We start from the raw sequence: 20,519 nt of genomic DNA, 5'->3' as shown, positions 1-20,519 counted from the left end.
AGCTCAGCTCAGGTATCTAGTGGGAAGCTTGACGCTTAACTCAGTTGGCCCGACGGAGTGATGTGACAAAATATATAAACCTGACCGCCTCTTACATAGCAAGTGGGCCTACATTCAATCCCAAAATAATAACAAAAGGTTAACGTTACCGGAGATGTAGAGGGTGTATGTAAATACGTGGCCGGACCGCTGGGCATGGGAGAAACGATCACCTTGACTCGCGATCGAGCAGAACGTTTATTTCGTCGCGCTGTTCGGGAGGGTCTTGAAATGGACTATTCCATATCAAGAGTCGAGGGGGTATAGATCACAGCAACTCTGGGGAAACTTGAGTGGCAACATTGTGTTCTGGTCCGGTGGATAGACCTCTGGACTGGCCAAGTGCAAGAAAGAGCTAAGACAGATGCAAACTTTTCTAAAAAAAAACCTCCCTCAAATAAATATGCATACAAGGAGGTGCCTCTTTCAACCTCCTTGATGTATGTATGTAAACATCACATGTGGTGTTAACTTGGTTCTGGGTTGCGGTATCTCAAAAAGTCGCTGAAGCGCAATATCCACTAAAGCCTGCTGGAGAGTTCAACAGCATGCACTCACTTGTTGTGCCGGAATTTTGTTAAAATTGCTCATATCTGTTTTGGCATGTGGAAATCACAGTAAACAGCCCAAGGAAACACTCAAATAATCTGACTTCACTCTTTAATGTCATCATTGCTTACATGAAAGTCACTTGTAATTATTGGTCCTGTCCTACCATGTACCACTATGAAGTCATAACAAACTGACAATCCTTTATTTTCTTGAAAAAGCTTTCATAGCAATCTTTGATTTAAAGCTCACAGTCAAATTCCGTTTCACATCGCAAGCATCTCAATGACATTACATGCAGGGAAACAAATATGTTTTGAAATTTTCTTATTGCAGCAAAATCTCTCTTCAAATACAGGAAATAAAATGGCAAGAGGTAGTACTAGAGACTCCATCAGAAAAATTTTGGGATATTCTATTTGCTCTGTCTTCAGAATCTTTTTATTGAGCCTCGGTACGGCTATACATGTATGTACCCAATTTTATACATGGGTAACCATAAAAATGATCGAAACCTTGATGTTTTCAAAGTACAATATAAATTAGCCCCACATGCAGAAGAAAACTGACATTAAGAATACTGAAGTCTCCAGGACTGCTTCTTGTACATCTACTATCTCAAATACTCCTATATCGTTATCAAACTAGATTTCCTAGCCCAACTGCAGCTGCAGCCGCGGCTAGAGCCTGTGCAGCCTGCCTCGCTTCCAGCGTAAGCCTGGCTTCTTCTAACCAATCAGAAGCCACTTTCCGAGGCTCCCCTTTCAGCTGGTTCATAAACCTTGCCGCTTGCTCTAAATCTCCATTTTCTAGGCTATGTTCTGCATAAGATAGTAACGTGAACGTGTCCAATTTCTTTGGGTCGACTTCCTTCCCCGGAGGAAGCGACCTCCTCCCAGCATCCACCAGCAGGAGGGACTGGAGGTACGACACGAAGAACTGGAAGAGGGTGCCTCCCGTTTCGTCGATCATTGCCACCCGGCGGCAGACCCTTTTGACGCGGAGGAACCGCTGTCGTAGAGAGTCCTCTGGAAACACGCCTGCCTCCATGGCCTGTTGTGGCACGGAGCCCAGGAGGGTTTGGAAGAACTTGCTGTCTCCTGCTGCCTCCTTGACTGTGTTGACTTCCCTGGAGAGGGGGATGCGCCGTTCCTCCCATGATGCTGCCTCCTCGTTGCCAGTGTTGATGAGCCGTTTTAACGTCTCACAGGCAATCAGCAGCTCTTGGGCTTTCCGAGCTTCTCTCTCGATGTCAGCTCTTCCTGTGGGAGCCAGAACAAAGCAAATCAGCACGCTGACACATACAGTTATAGCTAGCTGAAAAGGTGTAATACAACTACAAGGTACATCTACAAGTTAACATTACCAGACATGTAGGAGGTGTATGTAAATATGTGGCAGGACCACTGAGACAAACGATCACCTTGAGCAAAACGCTTTGTCGCACTGTTCGGAACAGTCTTAAAAGGGGCTATTCCATATCAAGAGTCAAGGGGGTTTAGATATAGAGAGCAAATCAGGGGAAACGCAAGTCTCTCCTGTATCATATACATGTACACATACATGCTCTACATTTTGATGAATGTCTAGCCAAAGTTTTAAAACCCTAACCTCTGAGCTGCTGGAGCCCTGGTACCTCGGCACCCTGTGGGTTAATGTACACCAAGCTTACCCTCAATGGCAGCCTCCACGCCCCTGAGCCTGGCCATGGCCTCGTTCAGTTTGACCTGGTAGCGATCTCTCTCGTCCATGAGAGCGTCGTGCATCTCCGCCTGGTGCTTGGAGCTGAGCTCCTGCTCCTGGACCCGCAGCACGTCCTGAAGGTGCTCGCTGTGAGCCCCTGCCTGCCGCCGCAGCTGGGTACGCATCTCTGCCTCGTACTGGTCCCTGGCCTGGGCAATCTGCAATACAGAAAACAGAACACCTACATGTACATAAAAGATACAGGAAGTTATCTGGTTATAGCTAAAACAACCAGTGTGCATCAAAATGCTTCACTGTGCCACACCTTCATAAAATCTGAATCTGAACACTCACCAAAGATTCAACTACATGGCGCAGGGTCCTATTGCCGCTAGAGAAATAGGCAAGTTCAAAACTACTTCTTCACTACTTTTATGACGTCAAGTAAATCATGGGCCATTTTCAGCGAATGATGTACAATTTTAGTCTTCTTTGGTAATACTTTACCCATTGAAGTTTGTTTAGCATGAAGTGTTGGGTTGGCAAGTATAAGGTATTCTTGTCTGTTAATACAAAAGTGAAAGTGAAATGATTTCTGCCATCCACGTACTCTGAGATCCTGAGCCAGTGCCAGTTCACGTTTCTGCCGTTCTAGTTCCCTACTCAGAAGAGCCAGCGTCTCCTTCTCGTCCTCTGTGCGCTGCCTGGCGAGGGCGTCGTCCATACGAGACTTCTCCAGCAGCTGCTGTTCTGCCAGCTGGCTCTGCAGCTGCTCGATACGCCGGTGGGCGTGCGCGATCAGCGAGTTCAGCTCGTCCTCCGAAAGTTTGCCTGTGTGATTTTGGAAGACACGGATAAGATATATCTGATGTATGTAGTAGAGAGCAGAGACTAATGGCTGTTTCAAAATAACTGTCATGAACCTGAGGGTCTACAATTTGATTTGATCTTATATTCTATAAGGAAATGTGTACATCACAGGTAAATTATGTTGTCCTTTATTAGTCTTAATCTGTATCCATTGCAGGGTTGTAGCCAGCCAGAAATCATTTTCCGTCCCCTCGATTTTGAATGACTTTGGCACGACGTTCCTAGGGGGTCCGGGGGCATGCTCCCAAGAAAATTTTGAAACCTAGACCCTCTGAAACGCTATTTCCTGCATTTTGAGAGTTAAATTTTGCTCACAGAGGACAGAATGGGCAAATTTTTTTTCCGTCCCCTGCTGCAAAATTCCATTTAAGGACGGGTGCTGGCTACAACCCTGATCCATTGTATCTTTATGTCGGGACTTGAGTGGTGAATTTTAATAAGCAAAACAAACATCAACATCAAACATTGGCAAAAATAGACATGCTGCACACTGGAATGTCCAAACTGAATGTTCTATTTTCCCTCTGCTCACCTCTCCATCCCCCCAGTTTGACGTCAGGCATGATGCTCTCCAGCTCTTTCTTGAACTGTTTCCTGCCCTGCTCCACCAGAGCCTGATACTCTTGCATCACCTGGGCATCTGCCTGGGCCTTGGACACCTGCAGCACAATGACATAACACTCACTTAATACACCTGGTCTTTTACATGATGAGTTATCTTTAACATACAAACCTTGGTTTCATTTGGTTCAAGAAGGACTTCTGAAAGTCAGGTATATTAAGGAAAATTTGTGTAAGAAATGTAATGTCCTATATACTACTCAATTTTAGCAGCAGAATTCAATTATTGTAACAACAGCTTACGTGAGCAAGAATTAAGCTTGGAACCCTTGAGCATTCAAAGCCCTTAATTCTAATACATATATCTGCATATAATTATCACTCCTTAATATTAAGGACTTGCATCAACTGGTGAAAAATAGTCTCCATAAAACTCACTGAGTCAAATCCTTCGCAGTGCCATATGAAGGAACCCTCAAATGGGCAGCATCTTTGTCTTATGAAGATCTGTTTACCGTTTTGCATGACAAAACCGTACAGATTTACCATTTATTCTAACCCACCTTCCCCACAGCAGTCTCCAGCTCGTATGCCAGCTTTCCCAGCTCCTCCTCTGCTGACAGGATCTCCTGGTCTGGCTCTGACAGAGAAGACTTGCCTTGTTTGATGACAGCTCGCACTTTCTCCAGATTTTCTCTGCATACAAGTGGAAGAAATAAAATACAAATCAATCAAACACCGGAGAGACACGATATTCTGTGAAGTACAACCATGCACAGTTACAATTGTCTTCTTTAATTTGTAATCTAGTCGACCCTTGCTTCTTTCCTCATAACCTCAATGAAAAGCGACCTGCAGGCCGATTTGAGCTTTCATGAATAAATGAAGGTTGAAACAAAAAAACATAACAAAACATCACATTATTTACAAAGTAATATAAAAAGGCAGATGCCACAATGTGGGAGTAAAAAAATAGACCTGCTGTCCAAAAATTTCCATCAAGACATCTCCTTACCTGGCAGCAGCAGCAGTTGCCTCTGCCTGTTTGAGAGCGTCCACCTGGGCCTCCTTGGCCCCTGTCACAGCCTGCCACTGTTCTTCTTTACCCAGGGGACCACTCTGTTCATGCAGATCGAGACAAACTGATGTCAGTAGTTGGATGAATTTCATAACTCTAATATTGCACATTTAACACTCTTGAAGCTGAATAGCAGTTGGTAATGGTTAGGGGTGGGTTTTTAGACTGGTCCAGAAAAACAGGACCTGAAAAAAAAATCAGTAGACTGGATGTTGAACCGATTCGAAAATCAACAGATCATATCGGCAGGCGTCCATGTCTTTTCGGGCTTACCAGTCCAAAAAAATAACAAGAGTGAAGTAGAGGAGAGTTAATAGTTTACCAAGTTGAAACAGAGGCAGTTTTCTGTACCGGTACCCACTCCTAGTAAAGGTTCATGACAAGTCTGGTATAAAGGTAGACAAGATGTCAGCTCCACAGTAAATATTCTTGTATCCACTCTGTTCTAAATTTTCTTCCAACATTGTTCAACCAGAGAAACAATGAAGTTTATCTAATTGACAAAAATTGTGTGGACTTGTTTCCTGCCAAGAACCTCATATGTTCTGCATTAAAATTTGGACACTTTTTATTTTCAGAACATATCAAGAACAATTTTGAACAAAAGGTTGGAACAGAGACTACATGGGAACACTTCTCTATGTCCCAATTTTCTAGGTAAAAAGGTTTGCCATGTTGCTTGTAACATGCTTACAGTTACATAAATTGTGTATGACAATGTATCGGTGTAACCAGTCCTTACCGTGTCCTCATCCATGGCATGCTTGATCTGTTCAGAGTGCATCTTAGTAGCGTGAGCAGCCTCCTCCTGGGCATGGATAGCTGAGGTGGCCGTCCTCTTCAGGTCCTGCAGCTCATGCTGGATGATAGCTAGTGTGGCTGCACACAGGGAAGGGTGATGGAAGGGAAAACATAGTACAGGGGAAGCCAGTTAATTGCACAACGGATTAACGCACACTTCTGTTAACTGCATGGAATCCCCAAAAGGTGTGGTTCAGCTAGATAATTTCGCATTATTGCACCAGCCAGATAATTGCACAAAATTTACTGGGAAATAGGCAACGCAATTAAGCGGCTTCTACTGCAGTAGTAAAATAGGGTGATACAAACATACTAGTAGCAGCATTGGAACAATGAAATCATTATTGCAAGCATTCCTCTATACTCCCAGTAACTGAACTTCCACAAAGACTTTTAAGCTTCAAATTCACTGTGGCATATTTGCTGATACTGCATACCACGTCGTGTTATTGCTAACCTCCTGTTCTGTTCTGTTTTGGGGGCCAAAAAGTAGAGACACTTACCAGCCCTGTCAGCAAGATCATCTATCTCCTTCTCTAGGAGCTTTGCCTGCACTTCCTCAGGAGTTCTCATAGGGGTCTCTCTTGCCTCAGTAGCAAAGGGCTGGTCCAAGGCTGCTGCCACAGCTATAAGACAAAATAAAGTTTGGACATTTGCTCTTTACATTGATGGAAAAGTTCCTTGTATGTGTGTGTGTGTATTGAATGTTTGCTAGAGTACACGTAGCATAGAGAGCGTACTTAGTTTTGAGTACCATCCCATTCATGTGATCTGCATTGTTTCCACCATGCAACATTTGTACCCTACATGTATGTCATGTGGAAACAAAATGTCCTTTGGCACCAATCTTCAAAATACGTATGCATTTGGCACTGACGTTGTGTGTGTCCCATCTCAACCCAACTTGAGCCTGTGCCAGCACATGGCAGTTCCTCTGTAACATGCTAGGGGGCACTGCAGCATTGTGCCATTCAATATAGTCCACATGATCATGCATTCATGATGGCAGGGAAGTATTGGGCATATTAGAAGCGCACACAAACCAGCAGCAGCAGTGTCTTCTGGAGTTTCGACCAACTTTTCTTCCTTAGAAACATGTTTATCGGTGACTGCTTCTCCAGACGTGGTCATAGCCTTGGCAGGTATGGGTAGGTCCATCCCAGCTGCTACAGCTAGAATGCAACTCCAACTTCAATATATGCGCGTGTGCTGTATATAAGCATTATTACATGTACAATTGTAGCAACATTGAAATGACAACACAAAAGCAGCTTGCAACACAACACAACACTTAGCGGCCACATGGACTAATTTTTTGCGCCAGCTTACTAATCAGTATGTGTAGAGCTTTTAATGAAGTAATTAGTTGACAGGACAGATGGGCCATCCTTGGGTTTGTCAAGATATTCATTACCTGGGTATTGACCTGTAAGAAAAAAACAAAAACAAAAACAAAAACTATTTTGACATTGCAAACAACAGTGCCATTATAGATGTTCTTCCTTTTTAAAATTGCACACACCTGCAGCTGCAGTGTCTTCAGCCTTCTCTTTCAGGGCCTTTTTCTTTGTGGCAGGTTTGTCCTCTGCCTTCTTCTTGGCCTTTGGCTCACTCTTAGATTCTGGAGGCAACGGCTCATCCATACTGGCTGCAATGGCTGCAATACAATAAGGAGAGTTGCAACACTAGTATAGCATATGCTTCCATTGTCAACAGCCTACAAGTCATACTGGCGAACAATATAACCATATAAATTAACTTGAGAATTATTGTGGCTACTATATGTAATAATGAATCCTACACCTATATGATATGCCACATGTCAAAATGTTAACAGTTTTATATTGCATGTGGAAAAGAAATACCGCAATTTCTTGTGTCTGAATTGGATAGCATCACCATGTCTTCCTTAATAAGGGATGCAACACAAACAATTGGAGATCCTAAGTTAGGATAGCAACAGGGAAATCCTGTTTCTTTGTCAGACAAATGCTTCCATACACTGGAAGATTAGACATACCAGCAGCAGCTGTGGCTTCAGGTTTCTCTACTCCCACCGGCTTCTTTTCCTTTGCTGGACGTTTAGTGGCAGACTCCTTGTGGGCAGCAGATGGTTCTTTGGCTGCCACCGGCATGGGCTCATCTGTACCGACTGAAACCGCTGTGGTAAGAAAAACAAGGCACAGATCAGCGGACAAGTCACCCTTCCCTATCGTATTGACTTGGAACCACCTACAGCTGGGAAATTCTGGAGATTGCTGTCAGTGAGGAGTCATTTTGTCATCAGTATTACTGAAAATTTATTAACTTTCATGGCAGTTTCATTTCATGGTACATGTAGGAGGATTTTGCTGTGTTTTTAATTTTTGATTGAAACAAGTCTGCAGTACAGCAGTCATCCAGGGGAGACCTACATGTATTAAAAAAATCAAGGTGTAATGAAATCACTGTGGAGAGGTAATCACATATTTTTTACCTTTACTTAACATTGATACATCTTTGGCCTAAGCCATTTTTCAAGACTTCAGGGATAAGTGGTCTTTCCCTCTTAATACAACCACCATTAAAGTTTCAAGATTTACAGTACTGAGAACAAGGGGAATAATTTGTGACTAAATTAGTCCACTTGTGCATGTTCCTTGGCCTGTATGAAAGTTGTTAGAGCTCAGTATGACTCGGACAGAAAAGGACAAGAAAATGGACTTGACCAGGGATTGCTCTGTTATCAATGGGGGAAATACAGCTGTTAAGGAAACATGAACAGGGGTAACATGACTAACACATGGCAGAATTACATGTAGTACATTTGTTGAGGGGAAAAAGAGTTCAATATCAAATCTACTGAGGGTATTTGGGGCACCCATATGGCTGCACAGAAAACAGTGAAGAAGCTGTCCATCCTATCGCCTACCAAGAAGAAATGTTGCCGTAGGAAAAAGGGAGCAATCAATTATTATTCCAAGACTGTGGTCAGCTATGTATACATATCACAGAATCCCTCAGAAATGCTACTTTGTGACAACTCCTGTAGACAAGCATTTGAAATCTACTATTGAACAGAATAATGGGAGAGCCAATCCAGCTGTCTACACTACCATGGACTTGGAGGGAAAGGACAAAAAAAAGAGGAAAGTATTTCACATGAAGACGACTGGGATGGTCATGATTAGGCTTTTATGTGTCTAATAGAACTGAGAAGTTGAGAAACAGGACCAAGCGACAAGTTCAAAACCGTGCAGGGTGTCATCCAGGGTCACACCATGCTACAGCGGCGATCGCGTTATAGTTAACACCCGTCAGCGTCAGTGACGCGTCAGAAATCGTCAGTGACGCGTCAGAAATCGTCAGTGACGCGTCAGAAACCGTCAGACATCGTCAGACGCCCGTCAGAATTCGTCAGAGTCAAACGCTGACCAGTCAGCGTCAGCGTTAATGATATGTATGAGATGGGGTCAGGTTTCATGTTTATTTTGTACCCCGACAAGACAATAGCAATTTTGTCACCTCCTAGTGTGCGAGTTTTCGTTGCGATGTTGCGGCAGGTCGTTGACCCCCGAAATACGCAGCTTACGTGGATATGCCACGCTTCTGGGAGGGGAAAGTTGTTAACTTAATAATTGCTCTTCTGAACAGCTAAAATACACACACAAACCTAAAAGGGGTTGGCAATGATTAGAGTATGAGTCATTCTTGTTGAAGATTAATTGCTAAAAAAAAATTCAGTGTTGTCTTCTCGAGCCGACTGTGGCCATATTGTTTAAATTTATCACGTTGTTATTTGGGCTCTAACCGCTCGACCGATCTGAGACTGGGAGGGACTTATATACGGACTTTCAGTGCTTTAGCGACTCATTTGTTAGATCGTTATTTTCTACGGGTTTCATTTGATAAATGTAAAAAATGGCATCGTGGTCAATAATGACACCGGGGAAATCGTCTGACACGGCCGGGTACAATCGACATTTTGATCATGCGAAATTTCCAGGTACGGGTGAAGAAAAGCCGGTCTGAGAAACCAATTGTTATATTCTTTAGCAGATAACTGACAGATTTTATCGAGATCGATTCTTGTCTTGCACTTGTCGGCAAATACCGATATTTTTTGTATTGCTTCAAAAACTCACACATCGACGGGAAACACGTGTAGTTTCCAATTTCCCGAGCCGAAACAGTCCGTGCGATTAGAAAAACAGCTCACAAAACTGCGATCTACGTAGTAGCTAAGTGAATACTCGTATATGATTGTAACGCAGTTTGAAAAGCTAGCAATGATATCCGATGTTACAAAACTGTGTCAGCGTTTTTATGTATCCACGGAACAAAGAAAAATACGGCAAAATGTAAAGCACAGCGCATGCTAAAAAAGATGTTGGATCCGAACGTACCTTACGTGTAAACAAACATGAATGCTAGCGGTACAACTTCTCTGCGGGTTCAAACTGCGATTGATTAAGCCGAAGATTTAACTAAAATTTGTGCACTGTAACAAAAATAGCGAGAACCGTTTGGGATCTGGATGAAACTGAACTATAGATTATCCGATTTGATACATCGGCTTCTGAACGCGCGCGAAACAGCAGCTCCGAGGACGGCCACTACAAATGTACACTCTCCCACGATGCGCGATCTTGATTGACAGATCGCGGTTGTTTGAAGATCGCGCCGCCCGCGCCGGACTGTCTGAAACTTTGCAGGACGCAAATTCAATCATTTTTGACAGCCAACCAGCAAAGAGGAAAACTGACAGCAAAAATAACTTGATACTTGTCTATAAATGAGGTTCTGTCGCCGGCGCTCGAAGAACCCCGAAACATGGCTCGCAAAAAATAAACGAAAGACTTGCAGTTCGAAATCTAATACCGGTAAGACCAAGGAGGTTACTTGGTAAGACGGAAAATTTGTGGCAACCAGGAACCGGGATAAATCTAAAAGAGGGAAGGGCCCATGCAGAAATAGATGTTTTGTCCATCAGACGTGCCCGTCGAAACATTGAATGAGCCAGCTGTCTCTTTCTGTCAAATTTATGCATGATCAACATATCCGATGCTTTATTTAGTACATTACTTGTGCTCGCAATTATGAGGGTAACGAATTTCTGTTTAGGCTCTGGAAACTACAAGGGCGTGTTTCCCGTCGGCGTGCGAGTTTTCGCAGGTGATTAAAGGGGATTGTTGTAAACAAAACAAAACATTATCGTGTTTGGCGATAAGTGGAAGACAAGAATTGATCCGGTAAAATCTCTTGTTATTAATTAATGTTTTGAGTAGAGTTACTACTATATGGTTCCTCAAGGCGGTTTTATTAAATCCTTAGAATTTTTGAGCCCATGGTGTACAATCATCATCATCTGTGTACAATACATTTTACCGCCATGGTAAAGATCACCATAATTACGATAAGTTGATTATTAATTAGACATCATTAGCTACTTTTGTAGGCTAGGAATTTAGGTTTTCGTCCGCCGGCTTTTTCCTGGAAACACTGCTGCTCGTACCGTCAAGGGCGCAACTCAGCATGAAGACCTACCTGTTCCTGAGGGAGCTCTTGGGTCGGAACATCGCCATCGGACGTTCCTGCTCATCGGACAGTCGACCAGGGCATATTCCAACCATACGCCATGGCATATAATCAACCTTATGTGTTTTTGAATCTATTTATTAAGTGTGTTTTGTCTGATATCAGTTCAAAAGTTCTGTTGAATTCACTAACACTAGTTCTAGTTCTACTTTGTTTAACGGTAGCTAGGCTAGAAAAGTAGGATTCAGGTCACCATCCGCCGGCTTCCTTGGCACTTGTCGAGGTTGCAACTCAGCCAAGACCTACCTGTTCCTGGCGGAGCTCTCGGGACAGAACATCGCTGACGGGCAGTCGACCGACGAAACCATACTCCAGGGCATATATTCAACCTTTTGTGTTTTTTAATCTATTTGTTGTGTTTTGTCTTGCTGTTAGTTCAAAAGTTCTGTTGGATTAACTAACATTGGTTCTATTTCTAATATGGATAAAGGGATTCGGGTTTCCATCCGTTTAATAGCTTCCTTGGCACAATGATGATCGTTGAGAAATCTTACGTGTGTGCAACTTATGTAAGCTTCATCATAACATATAACGTTTAAAACCTGGAAGGTAAGTTTATACCAGGTTTTCCATCATCATTCTGCTGCTATCCGATCGAAAATCATCTATTCCGAGTGTTGGAAATACGGTAAGTACATTGCTAAATGCGCTAGTGTATGAAGAAACCCAATGCCTTAAGTCATCTCGAGTCGCTGTGGTACCACATACAAAATGTTTCAGTATAAACCACAACTGAATCTGTCTAACAAAGAGAGAGACGCTTTGTGTGGAACATAACGATGTGGGTTTACGATAAATGTCGTTCAAAAATATTCAAAATATATTCATCGACACTAAATATCGCTATCAAGTAGAATAAACCAAGAAAAAAAATCAAACACGGCGGAAAAACATGCACCGTGCTGATTGTTCTTACAATAAATGAATGAAGACCTTTATTGCACATTTTTGCCACACCGGGCCGGCGGGCCCGGGCGGTACAGTACCGGCGGGCCCGTTCTTTGAGAATGCCGCCAAACCAAGGTCCTTGGTGAAACTCAAAGAAGCCGCGCCCCGGCCGCATGTGTCAATCAATTGAGCGGCGCGGTGGGAGGGTTCGGGTCAGACCCATTTTTGCTACAATTCTACCGGTATCTGAACATCTAATAAACATATTCACATGCACAAAACATCTATTGATTTTGATTACAACAATGCAGGCCTCATATTTTCACCCCAAACCCCAAAGATTGACAACATTTCCCACTTTCTAAACGCCACACAAAACTCTATCCTAAGCCGTGACGTCGTGATTACGACGTGTAGACGCCGTCTGCGTGTCATACCGAGGAGAAAATTGTCTCACTATAGAATCTTTGGTTATAATTAATAGGAAGCGAGGACGAAGTAGCTCTAAAATAGCTCCACCATTCCAGGTGTGTATTTGTCGAACGTTAATGGTGCAAAGATATTCCTATCAAAATTCGTAGGTTTTCCGCGTGCGTGCGAGCGGATGTTCCCGATCGCTGATCACAAATTCGGCGGCAAAATCTTCGATAAAAAACACACCAAAACCTCTTCAAAGCGGATTATTTGACAGAGAACTCCTTTTTTTCAGTGCTGTGCCGTTAAATTCTTTATATACACTGATATAAACATAGCCAAACACGTAGTTCCTGCAAGCTCGGCCTCGCGAGGAGCCGCCAATCCCTTCGTTTCCCGCCAACAGTTGTGCAAATCTTGCCTACAGTAGCCAATCAGAGACACGTATGTTCTACGTCACGTAATATTTACATACTGTTACGCAATGCTGGGCCCGTCGTCCGTAATGTAGCAGCTAAACATGGCAAAGTTTTCAGTTGAAGTTTACGCCGTATTTAACTTAAAAATACCGGGACTCGAACTTATATGATATTTTTACGTCTTGCACAATAATTATATAAAGGTAGCCCAGCCTAAAATGTATTTTTGTAGTCGATCATGGCCGGCAGCTCGCTTGTTTGATGGTTGTCTGCCGCTAGTTTCTGGCCGATGGGCGTGCTTTGTGTTGCCGAAAATAATATAACGTTACATTGCCGCGTTCTTCGGGTTAACTTTTTGGATTGACCTTTATTTTATTAAAAGAAATAGGTATCCTGAGAATGTTTCCCCACCTCAGAACTTTTTTACTACACAGTGTCGTGAACATGATGTTGACAATTTTGCTCCGATTTTTTGCAAACGTAGCGTTACACTACCTCCCGGCCGGCGCTCGCTGAGCAGAGTTTTATCGAGGAACGCTACTTTCGTGATAAAATCTATTGCAACAACAATAATCAACAGGCAAATAAAAAGCTGATGAGCAAAATAAGTAATTGATAAAGTAAGAACAAACAACTCCACTCTTTAATAGCAAGCAGTACCAGAAGAAAATGTCTGTATAATTCGATCTACTGAAATGCAGGCAAGATCGCCGTCTCTTTCCGCTGTTCCGTTTTTGTATCGGCAGGTTACTGCGCAGCATGACGCAAATTAGTTCTCCTCCCATTAATCTGTGATGTTACCGCCGCCTGCATATGAATGGTTCGTCATTTGATAACGCTGACCAGTCAGAAATGCGGCAGTCTCCGTCAGTGACGCGTCAGAAAAATGCTGTGACGGAATAATGTCCGTCAGAAATCGTCAGTGACGCGTCAGAAATCGTCAGCGTCAGTGACGGGTGTTAACTATGGCGGGAACGCCGCTGTATGTAACACGACAGTTTGTACATCTGAAGGAACCAACCACCAGCTAGTACTGCCTCTGCCATGGTCTGTGTTTTTTGCTGATCACCAGATTCCACAACTTTGACTGGAGCTGTTTGGGGAAAAGTCTTGCTCTTTAACCCTGGACTACCTCAGTATGTGCTGCAGGCATTTCCTGTATTGCAGTATCCTATGTTCCAGTATTGTTTTCCTTGACAAGAATACTTGCCCCCTCTCCATGGGTTTCTGTTATATCTTCCTGGGTGACCTCTTCTCTTGTCACCATTCCTTTATCTCCTATGAAGGTCTCATCTTTACATGTAGCTGTAGAATCTTTTGGATAGTGACAGTTTGAAACAGACAATGGACAACATTTCAAAATGCCTAACCCAAATGAGAACAAACAACAGGACAGAGGTATGTGAATACATGTAACAAATAGGGGAAGGCAGAAGGGTGACATTAAAAACTTAAAAAAAATGTTCATATATATCACTTGATATTGTGATCTGTCTTGGGGGCTATATCTGGAACTGCATTTCTATTGTGATCTTGAAGATAGACAGTTTTACTTCCACTGCAAAGTGCACCTAATTCTTTAATCCTAGCATCTACAAGACCTACATGTAAGATGTATCACTACATGTGTAAGGCAGCTACAGTGACGATAGCCACACCAAGCACCACTGACCTAAACCCATGCTGTGAGATTAGAGACAGACCTGAATACTTTTCCATTTCAACCTTCACTACATTTTTAGTAGCACAAACCTTATTCAGAAATCACTACTGTATTAGGGGTATCAGATTCCCCCACTCTGGGGGGTAAACCAACCAAATGCAACAGCTTCTGCTGTGGATTGTTCCATTTTTTCAGCAGCTGGGGGTTTCTCGTCTGGTAATTGTGCTGGAGGGGGTTCTGGTACAGGTTTCTTTGGTGTAGACTGTGGTCGTCCCATGATGGCAGAAACACCTACATGAAGTGGGAATTGTTTTTTTTTGGTGATAAGTTAGATAGCAGATTTTAACTTTTTGTTCATCCAGATTGATCATAGTCTTTTTTTTACAAATCTACGTCATTAAAGACTATTGATTAGTAATACTATCAGCTTTATTGACATGAGACTTGTATTATTGTCTTGACAATCACATGCAATTCCATAAACATTCCCTGTATGTAACAATTGATTAACAGCATTTAGGAATTTTGTTGGCATAGTTGGGTGCAAATCAGGAACCATTTTGATTCACAATATAATCACACCATCAACTTTATTTGGGTGCAAGAGGGAGTGTATATCTATAAGCAATTATACAGAAGGTGAGAGGTACAAATCTGTGAAGGTATGGAAAATCTGATGATGGATGGGATGAAAATAGTGGGGGGGGGGGGGCATCATGGCAATTTGTTGTAACTGATCCAAAATTTAAAATGAAATACTGACACATAATGCCATGTAAGGTAACAAACCAAATGCTATAGGCTCAGCTAGAATTTCACGAGGCTTGTCGTCTGTTGGAGTGGCTACTTCAGACTCTTCCACGGGGAGGGGCCGATGATCTGCTGCTGCTGGGACTGCTTCAGGGGGAAAATGAGTACTAAATTTAAAATTCTAAGAACAAGAGATACGGGAAACAAAAAGAATGGGAAACTAACAACTAAAAACTAACAAACAGTAATCTAAAAATACATCTGGTAAGTAGATTTCCTTTCATGTGACTTGACATACTGTATACCACTGAGCTGTTAATGTTATGTATAAATTAGAATATTTACAGTCATTGTATGTACATAGCAACTCAGAGGTGTTTTATAATGCTCTAGACATGTTCAGAATTCTGGCTACCCACACTCACGCTTGAGAGGCCAAGCAAACATGCAAGGATGGCTGATCATATAACGTCCTTGGAGAGACTAACTACTCATGTTATAATCATGCTGTTGTTGTGCTAAGCAGACTTGTGGTTACTCATTTAGCTATGCCCTCAGTGAATGCTTCCTCCAACTTCTTGCATGATGTCTCCCCAATATTATAAGGCTTTAAAGACATTCAATTGTGATAGACTGATATGTATGAATGCATCACTAGGTATCACTGGGGTGAGCAGTGTAGGCTAGGGCTTTGATGTACATTTCACTTCAAAACAACAGGAACATTACATGTATGTGGATTACAACTTTTGTATCAATTTCTTGACATGATTCAGACCTAATCACTAAACACTACCACAACTTGACATATGACAAAATAAGAACCACAAACATGAAGCAAGTCTAGTGATATATAACATTTCTCTTGCAAGCAAGGGACACTTTTGCAAGACTCAGACTCAGCAGCAATACTCAGGTTTACATCAATTGTGCCATAGCTGGATACATATGTAATGTTAGCTGGCAAGGTCAACAATATGTACCAATGCACATCAGGGGAGAAGGCTTTGACTACAGAAGAAAGAGTAATCAAAGTGCATTTCTTTTTACAAAGTTGTGTATGCTTCACAGGTTACTTTTGATCAATCACTGCACTGTACAAATCTGCACTACAAAAACTCACCCAGCACAAACAAGGCCTCAGATTCTGGAATGTTAGTTTATTTCCAAGTCACACAGCATGCCCTTCACACTAGCTGGCTAACACTGCACAACATCAAACACTCAGTGGAGCAAACACAAACCAATAGCTGGTGACTCCTCATCCTTCCCTGTGCCCTTTTCATGTGTTGGTATGTACTTGACTGGTGGAGGGGATGAGGAAACTTTAGCTTCTGCCGGATAGGGCTGGTCGACACCATAGGCTATAGCTAGGTGTGTGGCCAGAAGGACGGTTTATTGTGCTTTATTTGTGAGTTTACTCTCAGAGTTGGCATTGTAGGTAGATGACACCTTTTTTTATAACAAACAACATGCATATAGTCTAGGTGTAAGCAATTAACTATTATACATAGGCATGTATGAGTTTGATACTTGACACTCAGGTCACAACCTGCAAGTTATGCACCTCTCTTATGACTAACAAAACTGACATTACTTGTACTAGATTTTGCAAAAAGTTCAAAGGTCTTATCATCAGAATGGGAGAGATTAAGACTGAAATATTGATATAGGTGCTGACAGCACATACATTTACATCAAGTACATGTATCAAGTCAAGCACATTAGCCAACATTTCATTTGAACCAAGTCCACAAAGTATATGAGCAATACATAACCATGAAATCTCACAAGTTTGACATCACTGTAATCATACACCAAGCAAGTACACTTGTCAGACAAATAGATCTAAAAGTTTCTTATTAAAGAAAAGAAACATTAAGCAACCAAAACAGATACAAAATTGGACATACCTTGAGCAGCAGTGTCAGCAGCAGCTTTTCTCTGCTTCTCTTCTTCATCAGCTTTTGACTTGGACAACTTTGGCAGGAAAGACTGAAAGTGGATTCAAACACTGTTTGTCACATGATACTTTAGATGGTATGGAAGTACATAAAGTAAAGTTGAAGCAACAAAGTTCATAGATTGTTCACAGAATGCTGTTTACAGAATGCTGACTAAAACAAGTGATCACCTCTACATAATTTTTTATTATGGACCACCTGGCTAATGTGATCACATTTTGGGGGCCCCTTAAAATGTTTTCTTCCTATTGACACAAGAATTAAGAATCTAGATCTATTTAGAATACAATGTATAGTGACCATCTGTATGTCCACATGGACCAGATTCTGGTCCCTCAAGTGGTGTCATTGGGCAGTTTTGATAAGTCATTGCACTGTACAAATCTGCACTACAAAAACTCACTCAGCACAAACATTACAGCCTTACCCCTAGTTGTTCCTCCTTTTTCTTCCCCATGCCAACCATGTCTTTGGCTTTATCCACCACTCCTCCAAGGCCGAGGTCTGGCATCTTGGGCCCACTGCAGGGTAAACAGGAATTGTGGTATCTTTTAAAGATCAGTCACAAACTAATGAAAGTAATAGCAAGTATAAGATGTCAACAGTACAATGAATTGAGAATGAGAGGAACAGCTTGCTCCATGCTTGGGTCCATCTGTGAAATTTCACTTACCGATCCAGCACGGCTCCCAGGTACTCCCTGGCATATGGAATATTTCCCTCAAGAGTTTTTCGAAATTCTGGGCTAGACTTGGCGTACACCGTCAGCCCTCCCACTCCAGCCCCTACTGCCAAAGTTGCAGTTAGTATGGTCCTACCAACACCTCCACTGGAGCTGCAGGGCAAGGAGAAACACTGGCATGAAGGTTAGGTACAACTGTGTGGTATGGAATAGGCCATATATTACATGTATGGTGAGTTGATACAAGGCTATCAAACTGTATCCTTTGCACCAAGTTGAAGACATCTGAGAATATTTAATTACTTCCTTCAGAAGAAATGGCATTGCATTGCATGGCATTCAAGTAGTTCAACACCTATGACTTGTCACATGGTGCACCTTTTAAGCCTGTCCTGGATTCCATTTACACTTCAAGTTGAAGGTCCTTTCAGTTACATGTAACACATCATATTAACGTCAAATAGCAAAACACTTATGGCATCACAAGCATTACACAAATTGTACATTGAAAACAGATAAAAAGTAAATTTGTTCAGTCTAGATCTAAGTGTTAAAAACAACAAGTAATTGAAGTTAATGTACATGAATACATCTGTTCCTAGAGGCTACATACCCAGATACCCATGTAATTTTGTTATTTCACTGACTCAAATTTTCAGAGGACAAGCACACAGGCCAACTACACACCTAAACATTTTGTGTTGTTCACACAAAACTTTACAAGTACTGGGATCACACTTTGTGGACTGTCCTGAAAGCTGCATAGCAATAAAACAAAACCTGACAATAAACAACAACAAAAATTTGGTGTAACTAAAGTAATTTCTTTTGAAGATACAGCTTTTAGGACAGTTGGCTTGTCATGCCAAATGGAGTTGAGACTGGACTGGGGTATGTATGGGGTATAGAGCCTCACGTTTCAGTGGGGAGGGATCCAACAGCTTGTAACCTGGCTTGTGCTGCCTTAGCTGATTTGTCCGCTCCTTCTTCTGCATAGTTCCTGCAGGGTTGTTGTGCACGGCTTGTGGGTCTACCTTGGCCCAAGCACTGGGTTGGAAATAATCAATTAATTAATCAATTTATTCATTTCATATTGTAACATTCTCAACTTGACCCATATTTGAATGACCCACCCAGTATGCCATTTCAAGGTAAAAAGCGATCATAAGATCACTGTAACAGATCATAATAAAGGCCATTCAAAATTTTCTTCTTGTCACCTGCAATGTGTGATTCAAAATAACAAGCATGAACATCAAGCTAAAAGTACCACTGTCGAGGTCTAGGGTGAGAAGTCAAACCTTCAGTGTTAGAGCTGTTAATAGAGCAGTTACCAGATATAGTAGTTGCAGCACATAGCATCAAGGTCTAGGTTAGATAAACACAGTGTGATTGGGAAGGGCGCAAGTATTCACTGTGAACATATATTGTGATATAAGAAACAGGACACAATAGGCAGATGCCTTCTTTCCTAAATGAAGTATGAAGGTATTGACGTAATATCTTTGGCCAGAAAAAAATCAACTTATTTTACTGTAAAATAATTTTTTTCACAAATTATATAGAAATGTTGCAGGTGGCAGGTACCATATATTTTTAAACCCTGACGTCTGGTGTTTAATGCTCAACACTGTGTTGGCTGGTCTGTTAACTTTAGATGTATTATTGACTATGGGCATGGCATAATCCATATGGCTTTATTGGTATTCCTTTGTTAATGGATCCAGCCTGCATGTATGGATTTGCAGAATAAATCACAATTTTTTGTTACCCCAGCAACAGCTGTAGAAGAAACCTTCAAGTTAAAAGCCCTAATTGATAGAGCAGCTATGCTGTTTAACATGACGAAAATTTGAGGAGAGGTAATATTACATTTGTGACCCTTTGCCATAATCATAGTCCAATACATCCTAACAAAGACTTTGTAGAGCAGAGCATTCATTTGATAAATTTGTTCATTGAATATTTCAAGAAATCATACTTTATATGTGCCATAAAGTAACATAATTTCATGGTTTATATCAGCTTGACGCAGCATACTAGTATAATATAGCAAATGCGTAGACACAGGGAACATTTGGTTTAGATGAAATGTAAGACAGATGGACAGGTCACGGTAACACATACATGTCACGCTACAGACAGGTCGCTCCCAAAGGTCCTTTCAGATCAATATATGACCCATTTTCATCTCATACAATTCGTCAGATACTACGTCTTAGCAGAAAAGACTATTTTCTTTATATTCTACTGACCTTTATTCTGCTTGGCACCCGTCGAGAAGCTCTCCACATCTTCAGTCAAAGAGCAGAATCACTTCATCTCTCTGCAAAATCATACAACCTCCATGCAACCCCGAGCGCACAAGATGGCGGAAAGGAGGGAGAATGGAATCACCCAAATAGGTGGGGTATTTTTTGTTTATATAAAACAAAACGATGATCTTGGCACAAAACGATTAATTATGCTCTTAAGATATTCATTAAAAATCTAAATTAGTTCATATTTGCAAAAATATTCCAAAAATAATGTCAAATATTTTAGTGGAAAAATTAGTTCACCCTTTGAAAAAATAGAATAT

The 20,519-nt window shown here is 41.8% G+C and overlaps 1 protein-coding gene across 16 annotated transcripts; it reads right to left on the bottom strand.

Annotated features, from left to right (window-relative positions):
• Positions 1–682: 682 nt before the first annotated feature.
• On the bottom strand, positions 683–20,364 carry LOC118414885 (MICOS complex subunit MIC60-like). 16 transcript variants are annotated; one of them, XM_035819146.1, is made up of 19 exons: positions 20,194–20,364; positions 18,855–18,985; positions 17,930–18,091; positions 17,684–17,777; positions 17,206–17,287; positions 16,537–16,662; positions 15,332–15,439; positions 14,696–14,833; positions 7,602–7,742; positions 7,104–7,238; positions 6,625–6,753; positions 6,085–6,207; positions 5,523–5,659; positions 4,718–4,821; positions 4,266–4,398; positions 3,674–3,800; positions 2,882–3,102; positions 2,261–2,489; positions 683–1,850 (listed from the first exon to the last, which is right to left on the bottom strand). In XM_035819146.1, exons 1-19 carry the CDS (start codon positions 20,230–20,232, stop codon positions 1,228–1,230), a joined length of 2,982 nt encoding a protein of 993 aa, XP_035675039.1. In that variant the 5' UTR covers positions 20,233–20,364; the 3' UTR covers positions 683–1,227. The 16 variants fall into 16 exon arrangements, with proteins under 16 accessions (XP_035675039.1, XP_035675040.1, XP_035675042.1 ...); XM_035819147.1 differs by having other exon boundaries at positions 15,332–15,436; XM_035819149.1 differs by having other exon boundaries at positions 16,537–16,596.
• Between the last annotated feature and the right edge of the window lie 155 nt (positions 20,365–20,519).

The sequence above is a fragment of the Branchiostoma floridae genome, chromosome 4 (genome assembly GCF_000003815.2).
Source record: "Branchiostoma floridae strain S238N-H82 chromosome 4, Bfl_VNyyK, whole genome shotgun sequence".
In the NCBI taxonomy this organism is placed as follows: Eukaryota; Metazoa; Chordata; class Leptocardii; order Amphioxiformes; family Branchiostomatidae; genus Branchiostoma; species Branchiostoma floridae.
This window is presented reverse-complemented; position numbering and strand designations above follow the sequence as displayed.

Coding starts and splice junctions, on each gene's coding strand:
- LOC118414885 (XM_035819146.1), bottom strand. CDS start 20,232: ATGTGGAGAGCTTCTCGACGGGTGCCAAGCAGAATAAAG. Junction 17,778..17,929: donor CTGGGAGCCGTGCTGGATCG/GTAAGTGAAATT, acceptor TTTACCCTGCAG/TGGGCCCAAGATGCCAGACC. Junction 6,754..7,103: donor TGAAGACACTGCAGCTGCAG/GTGTGTGCAATT, acceptor GTTGCATTCTAG/CTGTAGCAGCTGGGATGGAC.